Raw genomic sequence first — 16,255 nt, forward strand, 5'->3', positions numbered from 1 at the left:
AAACTATATAAGGACACATGGAGAGTTCATCTTTTACTCCAAATAAACCTTCCCCATCTCCTGCATTTCCAGAAAACCATCTTCTCAGCTCTCGAGAACGACCCTCTTTTCGCCCGTTCCCCTGGAGCCGATCTGTCCTTGGACAAGTATCGTGAGCTGAACTTCCTTCGATGCAAGCGGATCTTCGAGTATGACTTCCTCAGTGTCGAAGACATGTTCAAGAGCCCTCTGAAGGTCCCCGCCTTGATTCAGTGCCTGGGGATGTATGACTCTTCTCTGGCTGCCAAGTACCTCCTCCATACCTTGGTGAGCGTGCGGCCTAGGGGAGAAGGACACGGCTTTCACCTGCTGTGCTGAGCCTTGAGGGATGCCTGTCCCAGGGCCAACCGGGAGGCAGAGAAGCTCCAGTGTTTCCAGCTATATTTGCAAATTTTTAAAATTATCTTTTTTAATGTTTTTTAAAAAATTTCAGTCCCCCTTTTCATTCTTTTATTTTCAAGCTCATCCACCATCATGTATTTGCAAATTTACACACATAAGTCCTTGAATAAAATACAATGTGGTGAAGCTTCAAGTCCCATCAGAAGAGGAGCTGGTGGGACTTTTTTTTTTGTTTTTTTTGTTTGTTTGTTTGCCTCATACAAAAAAAGAAACAAATGATTAAAAAAAAAAAAAAAAAAAAAAAAAAGTAGGCCAAAGTAAGAAACCTGTGTTTTCCTTCCTTTGTAACATACCAGCAGAGCTGAGCTTGGGCAAAATGGCTTTGCCCGTAGCCTTGCCTGCAATGTTTGACGGGCCTGTGGCCTCTGCGCTCCACACAGCCTCCTGTTCTGTCTCCCTGCTGTCCTCAGACCCCCAGGACTCCTTGCAGGCATCTTAAGTCCCAAGTGATTCTGTGTGCCTTACACAAGCTGCTCGGCACAGGGACACAGGTCTTACCACTCACATGAACTCAGGGACCCGGGCCGCTGTGTGTGGGGAGACCCTGGCCTGGGGCATCTGGGCTGCTGGCTAACCTCTCGTTGCTTCGTTCTCCACCTCAGGGAAAGTGCATTGTGGCGGGGAACCAGGGTGGGCGTGGTGTTAGCGTGCCGTTGTCTGTTGTGATGTTCCGGAAGAGCCGTACTCTTCTTACCTGCCCTTGTTGATAGGACAATGTTATACTTTCAGGTTTTTGGATCAGCAGTTTACAGTTCTGGTTCTGAAAGACATCTCACCTATATTCAAAAGATCTTCAGTATGGAGGTAAGTTCTGGCTCCCAGGGAATTGTGAGCCTAGTTCTCTTGCTTGATCTCCGTAGAGATTTGTGAAAAGGGATGATTGTAGTAGTGGGTGCCTAGGGGGCTCATGCTCTTCTTGTTTCCTAGTGTTCTCAGGCTTCTCACCAATTAGCTAGCACTGTTCTTTAGCAAACACAGGCACATTGACTTCCTCAGCACCAGGTGAATTGTCGCTGAGGCCTTCCACTGTCTTCTCCTGACAAGCAGTTCCTGCCACCTTGCTGAGTTGGAGCAGCTGCGGTCAGCTTGGTTTAGGCTGCTGTGGTTGCCAGCCAAGCGTGGCAGCACGACTCAGTCAAGTCACTAGTTGGGTAGATGGAAATTTGGGGCTTTGATATGTGGTTTCATCTTTAAAGGAAAGTTGGCAGCACATGCCTTCTGGGCATGTGCACAAAGAACTTTTCTTGCTTTCCATCGTTTTGTGCTTTGACTTTTAGATTTTTGGATGTTTTGCTCTGACTGAGCTAAGCCACGGCAGTAATACCAAGGCCATTCGTACGACTGCCCACTACGATCCTGCCACTAAGGTAGGTGTTACCTTCCGCTGGCTCCCTGGGTTTGGAGCGTATGAGATGTCACGAGTGCGAATGTGGTTGCCAGGAATAAGAAAAAAAATTAAAGCAAGAGGCCTGTCCACATACATGTATGTAGAAATACACACTGAGATTCATCACACTGAAAAGTGGGGCTCGGGAGACCAGGCGTTGGAAGACAAAGCCTGTGCCCACCACGAGCTTTATGGGGAGTTGATCGTGGTTTGGATTTGTGTGTAATTTGAGTGCAGCGAAGAAGCCCTCATTCTGTAAAATTTATTGCCTTGTTTACCTGGCTGCCTATTATAGTGGATTCATAAACTGTTCACATGGCCCGTGGTTTCTACGCTGGGCCCCGTGGATACAACATGCTCCCTGCCCTCTGCCCTTTGTGGCTCTCCCTCTGCAAACAGCCTGCCTTGTCCATTTCTGCCACCGCAGTCTGATTCCTCGGGCCCTTGCCATCCTCTTGACCTCTCTGGTACCTGCATCGAGTCCACTGCCTGGGAGCTTCCGGTGTGGTGGAGGGAGACGGGCCACAGATGGTTGCCCTGGGGCTGTCAGTGCTGAGGAGGGGCGCAGGAGTGGAGGGAGATGGGCCACAGATGGATGCTCTGGGGCTGTCAGTGCTGAGGAGGGGTGCAGGGGTGGAGGGAGATGGGCTACAGATGGATGCCCTAGGGCTGTCAGTGTTGTGGAGGGGCGCAAGCCTGGGACGGAGGATGGGGAGGGTCCCCATCCACCCCGCTCTGTTCCCCTGGCCCTGCCTCCCTGCCGCCACATCACTCTCCTTGGCCTCCGCTTGTCCCTGAGGCCCAGGTCTCCCTGCCAGTCTTTCCTCACCCACCTTCCACCCTCTCCTGTTGGCAGTGGTCAGGGAGGACTGTTGTGTGGCAGGAAGTGAAGCTCTGCACCTGCGGATATGCTCAACAGTCATCCATCCATCATTCTTTCATCCATCCATTCTTTCTTCCATCCATTCATTCTTCTATCCATCCATTCATTCTTCCATCCGTCCATTCATTCTTTCATCCATCCATTCATTCTTCCATCCATCCATTCATTCTCTCATCCACCCATTAATTCTTCCATCCATCCATTAATTCTTCCATCCATCCATTCATTCTTCCATCCGTCCATTCATTCTTTCATCCATCCATTCATTCTTCCATCCATCCATTCATTCTCTCATCCATCCATTAATTCTTCCATCCATCCATTCATTCTCTCATCCATCCATTAATTCTTCCATCCATCCATTCATTCTTCCATCCATCCATTCATTCTTCCATCCGTCCATTCATTCTTTCATCCATCCATTCATTCCACAGCACGGGCTGTGTGGACTCTGCCTGGGGTACTGCATGGAAGAGCCCAGTAATGAACCCAAGTGGACCCCCGGCCCAGCAGGGATAAGAGGTGGTCCTCTCACAGGGTGCCCCTGCTGTGGGGCCTTGGGAGTGGGGCCAAGGCTCCTGCTCAGAGTGGGACTGGGAGTAAAGTAGGGCATGAGGCTCTCTTGGGAACTTTCTTTTAAGCCACAAGATATCTTTATCTGAACGCAGGTCTTTCTCGCCCCATGGCTGCTTCTCCTCCTGCTGCCCTCTTTGCCTGTGGCCTGCAGTGCCAGGAGGTGGGGCCCTTTCTGACAGTCAGATGGACGACAGCACCCAGGTAGCCTTGGGGTGGGGTATCAGAGGACCAGTTCCCATTTCCACCTCCTTCTTGGCATTTGATCCCTAAGTGGAGGTCAGAGTGTGGCCTCAGATCCATAGAGTTGGGGTGCCTGGGATCCAGGCTGGGCTGCTGGCTGAGCATTTATTTGGACAACAGGCATTGCTGGGTACCTGCTGTGTGGGAGGCACAGCTTTCTGAGACTGGGCAGGAAGCGGTGAGCACAGCAGACAGGTCTCTGCTATCCTGAAGCTGTGGGCCGGGGGGAGACACAGACACCAGCAGGGAGAAGTGAGGTGTGCCAGGTGCCATGGAGGCCCTCCGGAGAGCAAAGCTGATATGCCGGGGCACAGGAGGCAGCCAGACAGCTGAGACGGTGGGAAAGATCTGTGTGGAGGAGGGCAGGCCCCGAGGAGCCGGCTTGGGCTGGTGTTGCAGTGCACACCTGCACTGCGGAGAATGAGTGACAGGTGGAGGTATCAGAACTGCCACGTGCTGAAGAGTGAATGGGGAGAGACTGGCTGAGACTGGGAGCCCTCCTCACTCTGGTAGGCAAAGAGCTGGTGGTCCCCTGAGAGAAGAGAACAGAAGGCATGGCTGGCAGCCACCCCACCTCCTACTTCTCAGTGAAACTTCAGAACCTGTAGGATGATTGTTCACTACTCTCGGTTTACAGAGTCCCACTGGCTGGACAGGAGGAAGCCCTCCCGGGCACCTCCCACCCTGCAGGGGCTGGAACCAGAACCAAAACTTACCGCCGACAGCCCCTGGCAGTGACTGGCAAGCCCCGTGTGGAGGATCGGTGTCTCCCAAGGCGGCCCAGGGCCGCTCATCCAGGGCCTGAAGGCGCTCATCTTTGTTCCCTTGCAGATTCTGGCCATGTTACACAGTGCTGCTGGTCCACATCCTCCCTCCCAGCCTTACTCACGGGGCTCCCAGCAGACACCCCTGGGGCAGGCCCAGCCCCAGCAGCCCAGCTCCTGCCTGTTCCCACGTGCTCTTCGCTCCCGACCCATGCAGCACCCTCAGTGTTCCTTGGGGATCCGTCCACACCCCTTCTAGCCAAACCCCGAACGCTGTGATGCCACAGCCCTTCTGCTAGTTCACGCATGCGTTCATTCCTTCCTTCCTTCTGATGCGCTGAGCGGCTGCCTTGTGCTCGGGGCGTTTGGGATGTAACTGTCAATCATGGAGCTGTGGATGGGAGAGAGAGCCAGAGGGCAGCGGGGTGTTGTGAATTAGATGTCCTAAAGGACTGAGTGGACTGCAGGGCGGGGTTTCCACCTGAGGGGTGTGGTCAGGGACGGAGGACTGTGCACGATAATGAAAGCTCGCCAGAAGCATTTGCCTGCCTGTGGAGCATTTTGCATCTGAAGGTTAAGTCATAAGGCCCAGGAATAGGCTCTGTTTAAAAAAGAGGCCTGCCCCTGCCATACAAGAGCTGAAATGTGCGATCCGTTTCGACTCTTGCCTCAGAGATTTTGAACGTAGAAAATGGAAGCCTGTCTAAAAGGAAAACACCAATTCTGCATGTGCTTCACTTGCTAATTATAACCAACCTTTTTCCCTTGTGCAGGAATTCATCATACATTCCCCTGATTTCGAAGCTGCCAAATTTTGGGTTGGCAACATGGGCAAGACAGCCACTCACGCAGTGGTGTTTGCTAAGCTGCACGTGCCGGGGGACCAGTGCCATGGGCTGCATCCCTTTATCGTGCAGGTAGGACACTGGGGTGACCCTCAGTGGGGGCAGTGTTTACCCCCAGGAGGCATTGGGAATGTCCGGAGTTATTTTTGTCATAACTAGGGTGGGGGATGCTTCTGGCATCTGGTGAGTGGACCAGGGACGCTGCCGAGCACCCCACAATGCATCCCATAGCCCCGCCCACAGTGCAGGCAGCCCCGCCCACAGTGCAGATAGCCCCGCCCACAGTGCACAGACAGCCCCACTCACAGTGTATCCCACAGCCCCGCCCACAGTGTATCCTACAGCCCCACCTGCAGTGCAGAGACAGCTCTGCCCACAGTGCAGACAGCCCCACCCACAGTACAGATAGCCCTGCCCACTGTGCATAGACAGACCTGCCCAAAGTGTATCCTACCACCCCACCCGCAGTGCACAGACAGCTCCACCCACGGTGCAGACAGCCCCGCCCACAGTGCAGACAGCCCTGCCCACAGTGCAGACAGCCCCGCCCACAGTGCAGACAGCCCTGCCCACAGTGTACAGACAGCCCCGCCCACAGTGCAGACAGCCCCGCCTATGGTATATCCCACAGCCCCTCCCACGGTGCACAGACAGCCCCACCCACAGTGTATCCTGCAGCTCCGCCCATGGTGCAGACAGCCCTGCCCTTGCCTTAGAAAGAACCAACCAGCCCAATGTCCCCCAGTGACACAGCTGAGAGGGCCTGGCCAAGGCTTCCGGCTGAGACCATCCAGTTGATTTGATGCACAAAGTTTTTCAATTTCGATGAAGTCCAGTTTTATGTTTCTTTTTTTCTTTTGTTGCTCATGTTAATTTTCAGTTGACCTGATGTTTAAGCTAATGCAGACCAGAGAGATTTTTTTCATTTTAAGGATACAGGACAAAACCGAAATGGTTTTCCTACTGTCATGCAGCCAACACAACGCTCTGACATTAGATGTGTGTGGGTTTCTCCCCACCAGCACGCAGCTCTGCAACAGAAAGCAGCTAGGCGTCCTCTAATTTAACTCCATACTGATGCTGTTCACCTGGGGTGAGCCTCAGACCCCCACAGTGAGGGCTCAGTCCCACAGAAGCTCCCCAACCCTTTGGATGCCGATGGCAAGTCCAGGTTGTGGCCTGTGCCTCTGACCAACCCCCTAATTGCACCTTGGTCTTCATCCTGAAGCTACCTAGGGGTCTTCAGCCATCTCATGAGCACGCACAAGACTCTCACCACTGCAGAGAGTTAAGGGTTTTAGGAGTTGTGTGCTGGGAAGCAGGGACAAGGCCAAATATGTCTTTATGACAGCATCATAGTTACCTGAGGCCCGTTTACCTTGTTTCTGTGATTATAGGTTTCTACCTGGAGTGGAGTTGCCTGGACTAGAATTCGGCAGCTTTCGGCGTGTCTGATTTTTGGGCCATAGAACCGCAGTGTTTTAGACTCATTCATGTTGTGCTAAAAACACTCCGCAGGATTGTGTCGCTCCTCTCGCCGTCGGAGCGCCACTGCACCAAGTGCTCAGGACACCTGAGTCCCCTCCCAGAGCCACGGCCTCCTGCCTGATAAGGAGGGATGGAAACGGTGGTCTTGGGGTCATTTGGACAGGATTGTGCTCCGTGTCCCAGACCTGAGCTGATGGGTGGAGGAGCGGGCATCTTTTGCAGGTTTTTTCTTCTTTTGTGTGTGTGTGTGTGTGTGTGTGTGTGTGTGTGTGTGTGTGTGAGAGAGAGACAGTGTCTGAATCTTTATTGGGTCTTGCTGAAAACTTTTAGAAAAGGAGAGGAAGTTTACATTTGGGTTTTAGCCCTTTTGGAGTGTTTCTTTATTTTAGAGTTCAGTGAAGTTAGATGGTGAATTCACAGACATAAACAGAAGCCAGCTAGCAGGTCATGCACATAGCTACATTCCCAGCAGCACCACTTCCATGTTTCTCTAAAGCAGCTTTTCCACTTTGGCACTGGTGACAGTTTGGGCTGGGTAGCGCTCACTGGGGCGCCCTGTGTGCCTGGGCTGGGCTGAGAACCTCTGGCTTCTGCCCACTCTGTGTCATAGCTCCCTCCAGTTAAGACAACCAGAATCTCTCCAGACACCACCCGTGTCCCCTGGTGGGGAAGGGGAAGGTGGCGCGTCCCATGGTTGGGAATCCCTGTGGTAACAGTGCCCAAGGATGGAGCTCCACGTCCTTTCCCTTGGGTTCCCACAGTGTGCAGCCATCAGCTGGCTGGCCCTGTGTCTTGGGGCATGGTGATTGACCAGAATAATCATAGCCGTTTCTCCCACTGCACCTATTTGCGCAGCCATTTTATCACTTTACTAAGATCTAGCGGGAAGTCCTGAGTCTAAAACATGAGTATGAAATTCCCGACGTCCTCCCGGCAGCACCGGCCCCCGTGTTAGTCTCTCGCTGCTGCCACAGCAAAGCATCACAAACCAGGGTACTCGGAACAGCATAATATACTCTCCCAACTCTGGAGGCCAGCGGTCTGAAATGGAGGAATCTTTAGGGTGGCATTCCCTCTGAAGGCTCCAGGGCAGGATCCTTCCTATCTCTTCCAGCTCCTGGTGGCCCCAGGCCTGTGGCCCCAGCGCTGCACTCTGCCTCCGTCTCCACGTGGCCCCCTCTTCCCCACGCCCACTCCTCTTCTGACTCTCACAGGACACTTGCCGTGGGATTTAGGGCCCACCTGGGTGATTCGGGTTGACCTCATCTTGAAGCTCTTAAATTCATTATATCTGCCGGACACTATTTCCAAATAAGCTCCCATTCCCAGGTCCTGGGTTAGGACTTGGATGTATCATTTCTGGAGGATGGTTTAACCCACAGCCGCCCAGCGTTGAGCCCGTGGCCCACCCTGTGGGTTTCTGAACACATTTGTTTTGATTTTTGTGTGATTGTAACAGTTGCTGTTTGCTGCTTTCTGTGGCTTTGTATAGATCCGGGACCCGAAGACCCTTCTTCCCATGCCCGGAGTGATGGTCGGCGACATGGGGAAGAAACTCGGGCAGAACGGTCTGGATAACGGGTGAGTGATGGAGGCTGTTGAGCCCTGAGCTTCCTGCAGAAGCCCAGGTTGCGTGTCGCTCATGTCTGAGATCTCACCGGCCCCATGAGTGCCGTGCCCTGCCCTCTTAGACTGAAACGCTGTGGGGACCTATGCCTAGCCCCTGTGCGTGCACTGGCCATGTCCTGCTTGAACTCCACTTTGGGAGGCCAGCTTGATCAGAGACCTCAGCAAACCAGCTTCACCTTGGCAGGCGGCTCCCCTCTCTCAGATCAGATGCAGGTGTCTGCGCGCAGCTGGTGGGGCCCCTGCCTGGGGGGCCGCCTCCTCTGTGTGAGGTCCTCGCCGGCATCCTGAGCCTCCCCCGGCTCGGCCTCCACACACATCCATGCTGATCTCAAGGGACCCATATCTGCAGTTTCTGCCTCCGGAGTGGGCTTGCTCCTTTCCGGGTAATCTCAGTGTCACAGTGGTTAGAAAGAGAATTCCGCCAGTTTATTTGTTTCATCAGCCCACAGATATCCATTTAGCAGCACAGATGTGACACTGGGTTGGTGTGGCCAAGGCCTGGCTGAAGGGTGGGATGGGCGTGCACACCCTGGCTTGGGGAGGGGCCTGGAAAGACTAATGAATGCTTGATGGCCACATGGAGGCCTGGGTGGCCGGGGAGAAGCGGCCAGTGATTCTGGAATGTGCAGCGTTTCAGGTGGAGGGAGCAGTGGGAAGTGTCAGGCCCAGGCGGGTGCTGGGATGGGGACAGGGTAGGGAGGCCAGGCCTCAAGGGCCTTGAGGGTCTTTGAGGGATTGGATTTTGGGGCTCCGGGTCATTAGCAGCATGACCTTTGGATTGAGATAGGTGTGCAGCCAGCCCTTTGTGTCACCTTGACCAGCTTTCTTGGTATTTCCTCATCCGTAAAGTAGGTGACAACAGAGGTTCCTGTGCCAGGGCCCTGCCAGGTCCTGCCTGAGCAGGCCGGGCTTGAACTTCCTGGCCACTGGCCCGGTTGGTGCCTCCCTCACTGGGAATGCTGGACTCCACACGCCATCTCCCTGAGAGCCTGACCCAGCAGGGTGCAGACCCCTCTGTGCCCACGAGATGATTTATAGCTTGGGGGGAGTGGGACAAGGTGCCTGAGCCTGATGGCCTGCAAGACGTCTCAAGAGCGTTTCTAGATATGCGGCTTCATAGCAAGGCTGGTGGAGGGGAGAGGAGGCTGCCTTGAGGAGCTGCTGGAAATAACTGGTGGTTGTGACCAGGATGTCTCCAGAGGGAGAAGATGGGCCAGTGGGCATCTGCCCAGCTGTGGAGAAACCGCCTTCTGCCTGTCTCTTCTAAGAAGTCAGGGTGACAGGCAGGGAGTGTCTTAGATCTCTGCTAGTCCTTTAAAACAGGCAGGACCCCAGACTGTACTAAAGAGGAAAATCTTGATTGATTTGTATACAGTGTCAACTTGAGAAGAAAGTAAAAGGACATTGTTAAAAAGCAAATTCTTGTGATTTCAGGCAAAAAAAAAAAAAAAAAAAGCGAAACAAGACACATTTGCACAGCCCTCCTAACTCCACCTGTCCTGCAGAATTCTGGGTTCTCACTGGCCTATACCAACATTAACTAAGGAACCTACTCATTAATGTTGGAGTTGGCAGGGAGGAGAGCGTTACCCCTGACCTGCGGCTGCCAATTCTCTTGCATGACTACTTTCTCAGGGTGCCTGGGAGGCGCTTGGCAGGGACAGTGCCCGTGTGACGGGTATGGAAGGTCGTTATTCAGGCCCTTCGCCCTCAGGGCAGCGGGAAGCCCCCAGCCATCGGGAGAACGTGATGCGGTTTGGTCTGTTTGAGGATGGCTCTGGCCTCGGGGTGAGAAGCTCTGAAGCGCCGTGCAGGAAATGGGGTGTGGGAGGCACTGCGTTGTTCTGGAGAACCTGCATCATCCTTTCATTAGACCTGGCTGATCCCGTTCAGGTCTCTGCAGCCACAGGCACCGTTACCCCATCTACTGAAGTGTCCTATGTGTGCACGTGAGGCCCGGCAGGCGTCTCCTCCCGGGCGTATGGCGGTGGTGAATTGTCACATCCAGTGGGCGGCCTCGGGTGTGAGCAAGGCTCTTCACTGCTCCTTCAGTTTCATGAATGAGAGGCTTTGACATTATTTTGGGACATTGCAGTGAAAACCTGCACTTGGTTCCCCCCTAATAAACGTATTTCTAGAGATTGAATCCACACCTCTTACTGGGATAATATTCAAAGGAGCATTAGATCAAACCATTAATGATTACTACATCACACTGATGCGGTAAAGGCTCTTGTAAGACTCAGAAATACACTCTGCTATAGGATCGCCACGGACACAATGACGACAACCGTTTGACACTGCTTCGGAGCTGCTCCACCAAGCCAGGTCCCCGTGCCTCCAGAGCCTTCCCACCGTGGCTTTCTGCAGGGTGACAGGGATGCAGTGGGATGCTCCTGTCTTTGATCCCTGAGCCTTTGAAGGCGGAGGTGGGGCTGGGATGGGAGCCAACAGGGGTGATGCTGGAGACCTGCTCTCGCCCCTTTCCAGAAATGCACCTTCCGGTCCAGGGCTGACGGGTCTGGGCAGTGCGCCCAGCAGGGGGCGCAGTGATACCGGTGTTCCCTCCAGGTTTCCCCGCTGAATTCTGCCTGGATGTCCATCTTTTCCAAGATCAGCGTTATCATTTAGCGATTTTTGTTACCAATGTTGAAATCATTTATCTTGAAAAAAGTGGTTACAATTTATAGGTTAGATTTTGTCACTTTACAAGAACTCCTGGGTATGTGGGATGACTGCCTACAAATCCGAGGTAAATGTAAATTGTGCGGATTAATTTTAGCCAAATAGCTCTAAAAGCAAAACCATAAAGATGTTTTCAAGTGATAGTTTCAGCCAGACTCTTAAGGTGGGCTGCACTTAAGGGTCTTTCTCCTTGCGTTTGCCCTGAACTGAGGCGGTGGCTGGGAGGAGGCCCGCCAAACTCAACGGTCTGCTCTGGCAGACTGGGCTGGGCTGGGGGGCCCTTCGAGGCCCCAAGGGAGGAAGGAAGCTGCTGTGATATGAAGCGGGAGGCCCAGGGTGCGGGGTGAGTGCTGAGGCCTGGGCGCTCCTGGGGGTTGGGGTGAGGGTTTCTGCGCCACACTCAGGCCTCTTGTGCCATATGCATGTCCGGTGACACACACACACCCCTCCTGTGCTGTGCGCACACACACCTGTGACATACGCACACATCGCCCGCCGGGGATCTGGCTTGCGTTTGAGTTGACCACATCTGACCGCCACTGGAAGAGCTTCTGTGGAACAGAAGGGATCCCATGAGACTTCGTGGAAGTTTGCTTTCCTTGAAACTCACGGGAATGTTTTTGCAAGTATACATATATTCCGTGTGGTGAGAATGGGCAAAGAATTTCCACTCCTTGAAAAGTGCGCTGACTGTGACCAGATCATACTGGAAAAGGCATTCTGTGGCTTTCAAGTAACAGGCTGGAGCACGCTGGGGCTGTTGGCACCGAGGCAAGGTTTTTCTCACGCGGTGGGGTGTTCTGAGTGTGCGGCTGTGGCATGGGGGAAGCTGCCACCCAGCTGGGCAGTTGGGCCTAGGGCTTTGGAGGAGCTGGCCCCCCCACTGCCTTTCGCTTCTTGCAGGTGGGCAGGTGCCCGGCAAAGCGGCTGAGAGCCCTTCCCTCACCAGGTCGCCCAGGTTTCCCTAAGGAGCTCCAGCCCCATCCCCACCCGGCCCCAGGGCCTGGCTCCTTCTGGGAGCATGGAAACTGCTGTGTCTCTCCCTCAGGCTGTCCCAGGAGTTGGGATCCTGGCCTGGCCCTTATGCCTCAGAGGATGTCATCTGATCCCACCTGGCTTGTTCATACCATGCCACTTATGTGCCTGTCCCTTAAGTCTGGGAGGCCCCATGCACGGTGGCCCCCTCATAGAAGTGAGCCCCGGGAGACTGCTGAGAGGCAGCTAGCTCACCCAGGAACCAGGAAAGGTGACGGTCGAGGGACCCCACCCTGGGGTCTGCCTCATACCCTTCCCAGGGTGGGGCACAGAATTCCCAGGTGGGCCGAGGGCTGCCTGGTGTCAACAGTGACTGCAGGGAGGGCACGAGGCCAGAAGAGAGCCTGGTGGATGGGGCACCACAGGCAGGCGGGACCACCTCACGGCAAGGCGTCGTTGCTGTTAGAGGGGCAGACGGAGGTCGGCTTTGGGCGGACTCTCCACATTGGCCACTGCCATTCCGAAGGCCTTTGGGAAAGGGCCGTGCTCCCACAGGGAGGACGGGCTGAAGAGGTGGAGTTAGGGAAGAGCCAATATGGTTGTTGCAGGAAATCCGCTCAGGGGAGCTGAGTAGGGATGGAGGTGCTGGGTCCTAGGTGGGGATGGAGGGGAGGAAGTGAATCGGGCCAGGCCGGCAGAGCTGACAGCCTGCAGAGCTGACAGCCTGGGACCAGGTGGCGACGGGGGTATGGGGGCATCCAGAGCAGGACTAAAGGAAGAGCCCATGCAGGAAACGGGGGTGCCTCCGTTTCCCTCCCAGCATGTGCGATTGTTCTTTGTAGACGGTGTTTTCCATGGGTTAGTAAAAGACTATTGTGTAAGGCAGGGGTCCCCAAGCCCGCAGTACTGGTCTGTGGCCTGGTAGGAACTAGGTCACCCAGCAGGAGGTGAGCATCCAGTGGGCCAGCGAAGCTTCCTCTGTGTTTAGAGCCACTCCCCATTGCTCGCACGAGCACCTGAGCTGCTCCTCCTGTCAGAGCGCTGGCGGCATTAGATTCTTACAGGAGCGTGAATCCTACTGTGAACTGCGCATGTGAGGAATCTAGGGTGAGTGCTGCTCTTTATGATAATCTAATGCCTGATGATCTGTCACTGTCTCCCATCACCCCCAGATGGGACCATCTAGTTGCAGAAAAACAAGCTCAGGCTCCCACTGATTCTGCATTATGGCAAATCGTATAATTATTTCATTATGTGTTACAATGTGATAGTAATAGAAATAAAGTGCACAATAAATATAATGTGCTTGAATCATCCCGAAACCACCCCCACCTCCCCCTCATTTGTGGAAAAATTGTCTTCCATAAAGCCAGTCCCTGGTGCCAAAAAGGTTGAGGACTGCTGCCCTAAGGCATTGCATGTGATCTTAGGAATCAGATAAGTTGCTATAGGAACTATTGATATTTTGAAGTTTGTTTTGGGGGGTTTTTGCACAGTTTATGTAATATTCATAACCTAGCACAGCCTTATTCCCTAGACTGCTGTGAAATAGGTTTTCCTGACCAGACGACCATAACAGATATCTCTGGTTATTAACACATCATGAGCCATAACAATGTGTGTGTATGTGTAATCCTATGCTCATCTGTTCAAAAGAAGTGAGTTTGCTTGCCGAGGGAGCACCGATGCCATCACACCACTTATTTTGTTTGACTTAAGAGTTTTAAACCTCAGTTTGCCAATATTATCACATTGTGGATTCTGGTTTGAGATTGAAGTATGAGAATCAGAGATTCCAATCTTTAGAAACACAGTTCTTGTCTTTTCTGTTGAATATCTGGAGTTCTGTACCTGGAGTACAACTTACCATATACACAATGCTTTTATTATTATTATTACTATTATTTTTGAGATGGAGTCTTGCTCTGTCACCAAGGCTGGAGTGCAGTGGCGAGATCTTGGCTTACTGCAACCTCCGCCACCCGGGTTCAAACAATTCTCGTGTCTCAGCCTCCTAAGTAGCTGGGACTACAGGCACAAGCCACCACTCCCGGCTAATTTTTTTAGTAGAGACGAGGTTTCATCATATTGGTCAGGCTGGTTTCAAACTCCTGACCTGAGGTTATCCTCCTGCCTCGGCCTCCCAAAGTGCTGGGATTACAGCCACCACACCGGGCCTTTTTTTTTTTTTTTTTTTAGAAACAGGGTCTCACTGTGTTGCCCAGGCTGGTCTCGAACTCCTAGGCTCAAGCAATCCTCCTGTCTCGGTCTTCCAAAGAGTTGGGATTCTGGGCATGAGCCACTGTTCCTGCCTAGACTACTTTCTTTAATAGAAAGTTGGTTGAATGTTCCTGTCTACTGGCGTGCCCTCTGCCATTTTCTTTGTCTTCGGGGATTGCATCACCTTTTCGGCTGCCCTTGGGGGAGAAGAGAAGAGCCTCAGGGCAGGACCCCATTTTAACAGAAGCCCTGCTGCTTCCCCACACAGTTTCGCCATGTTCCACAAGGTCAGAGTTCCTCGCCAGAGCCTCCTGAACCGGATGGGAGACGTCACCCCCGAGGGCACCTACGTCAGCCCCTTTAAGGTACAGGCATGGGGTCCGTTTGTGTGCCGCACTTCCCAGTGCCTTCCTCTGCAGGGCCTGGCTCTGTGCTCCTCCCTGCGCCTGGAAAGGAGACCCCTCCACATGGGCCAGGCGTCGCTGGGGCATACTTCTCCTGGTTTGGGTTCTGGTGCTCCCACTAGAAGGGGACTCGGGACAGCCACAGCACCAGGTGCTGGTGTACAGGGGGTGAGTCTGGGTCTGACAATGCCCACTCCCCTTCGAGGGCTGCAGTTAGAGGACTGCCCACTTCCAGTGACGCTTTCCTGAAGATTCAAAGGAAACGGGTCTCCTGGCGAACTGTCCACAAAGGGGGACGACAAACAGAGTCCCCTGGTGTCCAGAACTCACGCCTGGTTTAAGTTCATGGAGAGCAGAAGAGAGATCATGGTCTCGGGGGGCAGTGGCCCAGGTCGTAGCTGATGGCCCTCAGGAATCATGAGCTCACAGCAGGTGGGCCCCCCCCGAGCACACACCCTTGGAATACCAGTTCCCAGCAGCATGCAGCATCTGACATGCAGGAAGCACGATGGAGAAGGAGCGTGATGGGGATGCCCAGAGACACACAGGGTGCCCGGAATGGGAACCAGCAACACGAGACCAGGAGCGGCTCACAAACGGAGATCCAACATCAATTAAAAATAAAGTGACTGGAAGAACAAGCACAGCAGATGGGATGACTATCTCAGGAGGATGAATTAGGGATTGGAAACTTGTCCTCTAGAAGGCAGAAGGAGAGGATTAAAGAAAATGAAGGCTGGGTGCAGTGGCTCATGCCCGTAACCCTAGGACTTTGGAAGGCCAAGGTGGGCAGATCGCTTGAGCCCAGGAGTTCCAGACCAGCCTGGGCAATGTGGCAAAACCCCATCTCTACTAAAAATGCAAAAATTAGCTGGGCATGGTAGCACATGCCTGTAGTCTGCTACTTGAGAGGCTGAGGTGGTAGGGTAACTTGAGCCCAGGAGGTCAGGCAGCAGTGAGCCATGATTGCACCACTACACCCCAGCCTGGGCAACAGAGCGAGACCCCATCTCAAAAAAGAAAGAAAGAAATGAAGTTTAGAGAAATAAAGGAGAGAAATGTCTCTAAATGAGAGAGGAGAAGAAGGCCTTTGGTTGAAGGGACTCATGGAGGACCAAAGAGGAAAAGTAAGAAAGTACCTATGCACGTACCCAGGCACACGGTAGAGAAATTGAGGAATCCCTAAGAGAAAATTCTAGAATCTTCCAGATCTGACTCCAGTGGAATAAAAAACACTTGAACTTCAGATTTCTCAAACATGACAGTGAATGCATGAAGACAGTGAAATCATATTTTATACCCTTAAAGGGAAATCACTTTAAATATATATGTATATATATTTCTTGAGTCTTGCTCTGTCACACAGGCTGGAGTGCAGCAGCACAATCTCAGCTCACTGCAACCTCTCCTCTGCCTCCCAGGTTCAAGTGATTCTCCTGCGTCAGCCTCCCGAGTAGCTGGGACTATAGGCACCCGCCTCCATGCCTGGCTAATTTACATATTTTCAGTAGAGACGGGGTTTCACCATGTTGGCCAGGCTGGTCTTGAACTCCTGACCTCAGGTGATCCGCCCACCTCAGCCTCCCAAAGTGTTGGGATTGCAGGCATGAGCCACTGCGCCCGGCTTAAATATGTTTTTAAGCACAATGAGATGTGATTCCTGTGTGAGAGTGTGATTAATACACTCAGACACACAATTACCATGCTGCCTTGGAAGA

General features: G+C 53.1%; 1 protein-coding gene across 6 annotated transcripts in view; it reads left to right on the forward strand.

Moving 5' to 3' along the window:
• Positions 1-16,255, forward strand: part of ACOX3 (acyl-CoA oxidase 3, pristanoyl) — a 67,253-nt gene that overhangs the window by 17,016 nt on the left and 33,982 nt on the right. For 5 of the 6 annotated variants that reach the window (XR_012434600.1, XR_012434599.1, XM_045392070.3 and 2 more), the window contains exons 3-8: positions 73-306; positions 1,171-1,245; positions 1,719-1,808; positions 5,065-5,208; positions 8,117-8,205; positions 14,402-14,498. Coding sequence is in view for 4 of the 6 variants with exons in the window: in XM_045392070.3 (XP_045248005.2) it covers positions 73-306; positions 1,171-1,245; positions 1,719-1,808; positions 5,065-5,208; positions 8,117-8,205; positions 14,402-14,498 (729 nt within the window). In the remaining 2 variants the exon portion in view is untranslated. Of the gene's footprint in view, positions 1-72; positions 307-1,170; positions 1,246-1,718; positions 1,809-5,064; positions 5,209-8,116; positions 8,206-12,908; positions 13,021-14,401; positions 14,499-16,255 lie in introns of those variants that run through there. The other variant, XM_074039349.1, reaches the window with a different exon arrangement.

This window comes from Macaca fascicularis, chromosome 5, assembly GCF_037993035.2.
Source record: "Macaca fascicularis isolate 582-1 chromosome 5, T2T-MFA8v1.1".
Lineage (NCBI taxonomy): Eukaryota > Metazoa > Chordata > Mammalia > Primates > Cercopithecidae > Macaca > Macaca fascicularis.